We start from the raw sequence: 8,318 nt of genomic DNA on the forward strand, positions 1-8,318 counted from the left end.
CACTCTCCAACATGTGGCACTGTGTTACATTTTAGATTTTGTGTTGCATATCAGCCACCTTCTGCTAATAACAACATTTTTAAAGAATACAAAATAAAAAGACTAAAAGCTGAAATCAATCAATCAATCAGTATATAAATCCAGTCCAAAATAGCACAGTGAAGGCAGAAAGAGGAATCACTTATAGTCATAATGACTTGAATAATGACTTGACTGGGAAATACCAGTAATGGTAATATAGTGAAGCAATACACATCATTTCAGTTTTCTAATTTTTTTATTATAATTTTATATAAAAGACACACACACACACACACAAAGAAAATAACCTAACTATGTGTGCATAGGTATACATGATTTTGAAGCTTCCCTGCACTGTTTTGGGATTTTAGGATCAGGAGATAACCCTTCACATCTATTATAAATCGGGGGAAAAAAGATTGTACATATTGTGGGTATTTGAATAAACATTTCTAAATACAAACAAAGCAACACATACATAAATAAATAGCCAACCATGCTTACAAATATTCACTTTACATTTTAAAATCATATTAGCTTCTACATATTGATGAAACAATACCTGCATTATTTTAAATGGTTCTATCTTTTACCTTTTCGGAATAAACAAACTTATGCAGGAGAATCCCACCCTGGCTCTGGATAACTGCTGGGTCTGATGGTTTTCACCTCATCCAAGCAAACAATTACATATTTGAACATTGTATCGTTTTAAGAGTAACAGGACCTTTAGTCACTGATTGAAACCACCTACAAAGACCGGGATTGGAGAAAACCTACTACTGAAAACAGGAAAACCAGCAAACAGTCTTTGTCCCAGGTATTTAACTAATTAGTAGATTATTGAAAATGGATTGTATTGGGGTGTGCAATTCATTTGACAATGACATTAAATTAAAACTCTTCCCACCTCTGAACCACAAAACACTTGTTGGACAAAATAAATTATATAAAACAGCTGATGCACAGCATTAATCTCAGCTCTAATATGTATATTGCCTGCCAATGGTTATTATAAAACAAAGACACACATCCACTGAGGTTGAGCCTTAAATATGCTGATGCTTATAATGAATATATATATATATATATATATATATATATATATATATATATATATATATATATATATATATATATATATTCATTATAAGCATCAGCATATTTAAGGCTCAACCTCAGTGGATGTGTGTCTTTGTTTTATAATAACCATGTGTGTCTTTGTTTTATAATGTGTGTCTTTGGTTAATTTTGGAAATAATTCTGGTTCAAAAAGAAACTGCACTGTAGGCTGCAAAAATACAACTGTCAACAAAATTCATTCAGTTACACCAACTTCAAAATAATAGAGAAAAAATATATTGTCGACGCACACAATATATCAATAAAGAGATAAACGATGGCAAGATAATTCTGACAAAAGTCTGCAGGTTAGTTGCAATGGGTGTGGAAATGTTTGTCTTACACTGTCATACAATAATATTGCTTCATCAACAGTTAAAACAAATAGACTATTTTTAAATAAATGCACTCGTTTAAATATGGAGTATTATCTAAAACATCCCCTGGGTAACTGATAACAATATAATTAACCCAAAATATGAATAGCAAAAACATTTACTATACCCTGTTGTTAGCATCCACAGTCTGTAGGTTAAGCTATGATATTGAAATCAATTTGATCAGTACCATTATGTAATTGTGCTCTAAATGGAGTAAGTTGAGAGGTAAACATACATTTACATTTATAAGTAATTTGGGAAGTAAAGCTAGTGCTCTGCCATAGTTGTAAAATCATTACTTAAGTCTTCACACACTTCAAAAGTATTCCACTACATTACTACACCATTTACTACTAATCATAATACTAAGAAGGAAACTTACCTGTCTGAATGGAGATTTGAAACGTGTGCATGAAATACAGAAACACAGCCAATGATACTCTAATCATGATAAATGTTTCAGAGTTATCTTGGCAGATCGTTGTCAAGGCTGAACTGAAGAAAAGTTTATGCACTCGGGTGTTCTTTATCTGGAAAGCAAAAGGAGTAAGCAGGGTCTTTTTCCCCTTAATGTTGGTGAACTATCCTGTCACATGTGAGCCTAAAAAAACAGGAATGAAGTTATCAACATGCACTTCCACATTCTTGTGCAAGGAAGAACTGCAGAGGATACTTCTAACCAAGTCCTTTATTTTTAAGTAAGAACCAATAGCTTTTCACTTATGGTGGATTACATAGTGGGTAGAACATGTATCTTATGAAATCTTATTTTCATACTTTTTTTTTTTAACATAGTCTTTGACACATTTTACAAATTATTGTGCTACACTGTAAAACTCCTCACACAAAATATCCAAACTAGTCCCTCCATCATAAATTCACAGTAATCAGTGCAAAATGCATGTTTTTAAATTAAATGTGATAAATACATAATGCAATAGCAAGTAATAGCACCAAGACATCAAATAATTATAAAATATATACAGCTCTGGAAAAAATTAAGAGACCATTACAAAATTATCAGTTTGGTTTTACTATTTATAGGTATGTGTTTGGGTAAAATGAACATTTTTGTTTTATTCTATAAACTACTGACAACATTTCTCTCAAATTCCAAATAAAAATATTGTCATTTACAGTATTTATTTTCAATCACAGCTTTCATGCGTATTGGCATGCTCTCCACCAGTCTTTCACATTGATGTTGGATGACTTTATGCTACTCCTGGCACAAAAATTCAAGCAGCTCAGCTTTGTTTGACGGCTTGTGACCATTCATCTTCCTCTAGTTCACATTCCAGAGGTTTTCAATGGGGTTCAGGTCTGGAGAGTGGGCTGGCCATGACAGGGTCTTGATCTGGTGGTCCTCCATCCACACCTTGATTGACCTGGTTGTGTGGCATGGAGCATTGTCCTACTGGAAAATCCTCAGAGTTGGGGAACATTGTCAGAGCAGAAGGAAGTTTTCTTCCAGGACAACCTTGTACGCGGCTTGATTCATGCGTCCTTCACAAATACAAATCTGCACGATTCCAGCCTTGCTGAAGCACCCCCAGTTCATCACCAATCCTCCACCAAATTTCACAGTGGGTGCGATACACTGTGGCTTGTAGGCCTCTCGAGGTCTCCGTCTAACCAGTAGATGACCAGGTGTTGGTCAAAGCTGAAAACTGGACTTATCAGAGAAGATGACCTCACTCCAGTCCTCTACGGTCCAATCTTTATGGTCTTTTGCAAACCTCATCCTGGCTCCTCTTTGATTCTCATTGATGAAGGGCTTTTTTCTAGCTTTGCACGACTTCAGCGCTGCACCTAGGAGCCTGTTTCGATCCGTCCTCGCTGTGCACTTCACCCCAGATGCCGATTGCCATTCTTTTTGTAGGTCACTTGATGTCATCCTACTGTTGTTGAGTCGCATTCAAATGAGTTGGTGGCATTCATCCCGATCAGTGGAGAGTCGTTTTTGCCCTCTACCGGTCTATAGCTTTGTTGTCCCCAATATCTGCTGCTTGACCTTGTTCTTATGAACCGCCGTCTTTGAAATTTTAAGGATCGAAGCAACCCGACGCTCACTGTATCCCTCTGCCAATAAAGCCAGAACTGAACCCTTATTTTCCTCACTCAAAACTGGTCTATAGTTATTTTTTGATTCCAATTACATTTGAGGTACTACTAGCACTGTTTTTGCCATTCAGCTGGTCCAATTGCAAGAGGATAGTGATGACCACAGCAGTGGTTTTAATACTTTTCTTCGTTAAATAAGATTTGGTTCTGGTGATCACCTAATCAGTACCTCATTCAGTAGAATGAGCTGTGCCAGTGTTGGAATTCAACAGACACTGGAATGGAATGGCTGCCATACATGTTGGGATGCTGATTTAAGAAAAAATTGCAGAGGTCTTTTTCCAGAGCTGAATTTTAATCATTGAAGCAAAATGAAAGACTCCCTCATAAATGCTGCTATCAAACCCCAAATCCTTTTTTCAGTTGCTACAATCAAGTTTATGAAATAACTGGCGCAATTTTCAATACTCTTGAACACAAAACAGAAAACTCACACTGTACTGGGCAAACCCCAGAAGTCTAAAAAAATGAGACTCTCTATTCAAAAACATCTTCTCTGCCATGTAAATAAAACTCGTCTTCAAATGGTACACAAAAAATCCATCACATAAATAGACCCTTCTGAATTCCCATTACACACAGGTAAGATCAATTATTGGACTCATAGTTGGTACTTCACTTAGATTGCTCCAGTAAAATGCCCTGCTGTATAAATGGGTACAAATGTAAGTCGCCCTGGATAAGAGCGTCAGCTAAATGACAAATAATGTAAGGTAATTAAAAACACTATTATAAAATATGCTTTTTCAGTATTACCAGTTTACATCTTGCACTTGGCAACAGCATGTTACTATAATCTGTGTGAATTTTAACAATACCCAAATAATAGAATTTAAACAAATAAAATAAAATAACAGTGTTATTGCTTAATCATTTGAAAAAACAGTGAACTCAAGAACAATAAACTTGTGATACTCAAAATGCATTTTCTCAAGTTCTCATCAACATCACAAAAGGGTGGCATGCTGATAAGGCTGATGATTGTAAACCTTCCTTCTCCAAGCAGAGGACAAACTCCTCAATAGGACTAAGGAAAGCAGAGTATGGAGGCAGGTATATTGACATTAATTGCTGCTGTGTTGTGAACCATTCCTGCACCACAGTGGCATGATGGAAGCTAACATTGTCCCACATAATGGGACCTCCTGCTCAGTCTGAACAAGGTTATTGTGCAGCTATCTAGAAAATTCAGTAGAGGTGTGGCATTGTACGACTCAAGTAATGGCCTACGGGACACCACGTCATCATTTGATATGGCAACATATATGGTGATGTTGCTACCATGTTGACCTGGGGCTTTAGTTGTTGCTGATATTCCTGCCACGTCTTTGTGTTTTTGCCAAGTCAACAAAAATGTATTTGTACCAACTGACGTACTACATATTGTCTTTCTTGATGTTGTCCCTGTCCTCGACCGTACCTTTGCCCTCGCCTAGCATCTTGTTCTACAGCCTGCTCCATGTTGACACAAACTGCACTCAGACTAAACAGCCTTTTGTGTGGTGTCGGGATAATTGTCAATTAATTCTTGCATTTTCAAAATGTTAATGCGATTATCAACAACAAGAAGCCATTCTTCGTTACAGCAATGAGAGTGAAGTATTTTGAAAAACAATGTAAATATTTGTACTACTGACTGAGCATGTCATTTTGATATTTATTAAGGGTATTGAATTTTGTGAATTGCATGTATGCAAATGTATGCAAATATATGCAAATGAAAAAGTGTTTCGGGTTCTGAAACAAACTCAGTGTGGAGTTTTGTGTTAGGAGTTTTGAAACCTGCATCAATTGAAACCTTAACCTTAACTTGTAGCAAACAGAAAAAAAAAGCAATATAGCAATAGCAATATAAATTCAGGACACATACATATTTCTAAAATCAAATACCTAAAGTGATGACAATGACAACAAAATATACAAAATACAATAAAATGTGGTAATGTGTTTGTTGTTGACCTTGACCACAACCACAATCATGCCTGCTCCAGCAATCACAGCCTTTTTCACTAGTGATTTACTGATTATCAATTCAGTTTCCTTTCCTTTTCCTCACAAAGACAAGGCCAGTTGCAATAAGGACCAGTTATTGTTACCAAATGATAAACTAATTGAGTTTCTTGCATGAATGATAGTTAGCATTCGAAATACATTCTTATAATATAATAGAATTTAAAGAATTGAATAGGTTAGAACTGTTTGAGAGATTATCACTTTGGCACAGACTTCTGAAAAATGTTAAAAAACTGAAATAGAAAACTGAAGTACTGTTTTTAACCTTTTTGAACTCAGACATACCTTTGTTTAAAAAATGAAGTGGATTAATGATTGGATGTTATACTTTCCATAAGGGAGGGTTGAGGATTTAGAGATGTTATCTGGAACTGATGTTAATAAAGTTTCTGTTTAAATAGTATGGCTGGCTAATGTGTTCCAGACTCCCACAAACAATTTGCATAAAGGAGAGATTTCTGTTATCAGTGTTAAAAGCACTTTATGTTCAGTTGATCACAAATAATTGGGCCAGCTTGACTTTGACCAATGAAATGTACTTGAAATGAAATGTACATCCAGTGAAAAATGCAGCAAATAATAAATACTTTGTAGCCAGATTTTCCAGTCTGCAACACAACATTGCAATTTTGTTAAAGGCTATTTTCAAAGTTTACCACAGTATGTTCTGAAAATGAAACAGAATAAATGCACCAAAACATTTAACTCTGTAACTTTACAAACCTACATGAATTCACAAATCATTGCCGCGAGGCCATTCAAGAAGGAATAAAATATAATGTAATATATAATATAAATACTGGTACATCCATTGTGTAAGCTAAATAACCTTCACTGTCCCTAAATGTGGTTCTATAAAAACACAAATGTATATTATTTAATCATTACTACACCTATTTCTTATTTTAGCCTCAGTTTCTATGACAAGTAATTGGGTTGATAGACAGACAGGTCTCAGAACAGCACTGCCATTATAAATCTGTTTGTGGAAGAAGTATTTCACAACGGGACTGTTATAGCCTCCCAAAAGATGTTACTTTATGACTAGCTCTTGTGAAATCTATACAAACTCATTTGTTTATCAGAAAGTGTGGTGAAAACCTTGAAGTACTCCCTATGTTATTAGACTTGAATTTGTTCATACCAGGTCACGGATGCTATCATTATACAGATTTACAGTAAATGGCAAAAATAAATTCTCTGTACATCAACAGCTGCATTCCACAGTGGATCCTGAGATAACAAGGAATGTTCCTCATATATATATATACAGTGAGGGAAAAAAGTATTTGATCCCCTGCTGATTTTGTACGTTTGCACACTGACAAAGAAATGATCAGTCTATAATTTTAATGGTAGGTGTATTTTAACAGTGAGAGACAGAATAACAACAAAAAAATCCAGAAAAACGCATTTCAAAAAAGTTATAAATTGATTTGCATGTTAATGAGGGAAATAAGTATTTGACCCCTTCGACTTAGTACTTAGTGGCAAAACCCTTGTTGGCAATCAGACGTTTCCTGTAGTTGGCCACCAGGTTTGCACACATCTCAGGAGGGATTTTGTCCCACTCCTCTTTGCAGATCCTCTCCAAGTCATTAAGGTTTCGAGGCTGACGTTTGGCACCTGGAACCTTCAGCTCCCTCCACAGATTTTCTATGGGATTAAGGTCTGGACACTGGCTAGGCCACTCCAGGACCTTAATGTGCTTCTTCTTGAGCCACTCCTTTGTTGCCTTGGCTGTGTGTTTTGGGTCATTGTCATGCTGGAATACCCATCCACGACCCATTTTCAATGCCCTGGCTGAGGGAAGGAGGTTCTCACCCAAGATTTGACGATATATGACCCCGTCCATCGTCCTTTTGATGCGGTGCAGTTGTCCTGTCCCCTTAGCAGAAAAACACCACCAAAGCATAATGTTTCCACCTCCATGTTTGACGGTGGGGATGATGTTCTTGGGGTCATTCCTCCTCCTCCAAACACGGCGAGTAGAGTTGATGCCAAAGAGCTCGATTTTGGTTTCTTGAGCAGGGGGACCTTGCGGGCGCTGCAGGATTTCAGTCCTTCATGACGTAGTGTGTTACCAATTGTTTTCTTGGTGACTATGGTCCCAGCTGCCTTGAGATCATTAATAAGATCCTCCCGTGTAGTTCTGGGCTAATTCCTCACCGTTCTCATGATCATTGAAACTCCACGAGGTGAGATCTTGCATGGAGCCCCAGACCGAGGGAGACTGACAGTTATTTTGTTTCTTCCATTTGCGAATAATCGCACCAACTGTTGTCACCTTCTCACCAAGCTGCTTGGCGATGGTCTTGTAGCCCATTCCAGCCTTGTAGCCCATTCCAGCCTTGTGTAGGTCTACAATCTTGTCCCTGACATCCTTGGAAAGCTCTTTGGTCTTGGCCATGGTGGAGAGTTTGGAATCTGATTGATTGATTGCTTCTGTGGACAGGTGTCTTTTATACAGGTAACGAGCTGAGATTAGGAGCACTGCCTTTAAGAGAGTGCTCCTAATCTCAGCTCATTACCTGTATAAAAGACACCTGGGAGACAGAAATCTTGCTGATTGATAGGGGATCAAATACTTATTTCCCTCATTAACATGCGAATCAATTTATAAATTTTTTGAAATGCATTTTTCTGGATTTTTTTGTT

At 36.9% G+C, this 8,318-nt stretch overlaps 1 protein-coding gene across 1 annotated transcript in view; it reads right to left on the bottom strand.

The window, feature by feature from the left end:
* Window positions 1-2,117, bottom strand: part of LOC136770455 (macrophage mannose receptor 1) — a 43,169-nt gene extending 41,052 nt beyond the window's left edge. Inside the window, exon 1 of the mRNA XM_066723397.1 lies at window positions 1,906-2,117. Coding sequence (XP_066579494.1) covers window positions 1,906-1,972 — 67 coding nt within the window. The 5' untranslated portion in view covers window positions 1,973-2,117. The remainder of the gene's footprint in view (window positions 1-1,905) is intronic.
* Between the last annotated feature and the right edge of the window lie 6,201 nt (window positions 2,118-8,318).

Source organism: Amia ocellicauda, chromosome 2 (assembly GCF_036373705.1).
Source record: "Amia ocellicauda isolate fAmiCal2 chromosome 2, fAmiCal2.hap1, whole genome shotgun sequence".
Taxonomy (NCBI): domain Eukaryota; kingdom Metazoa; phylum Chordata; class Actinopteri; order Amiiformes; family Amiidae; genus Amia; species Amia ocellicauda.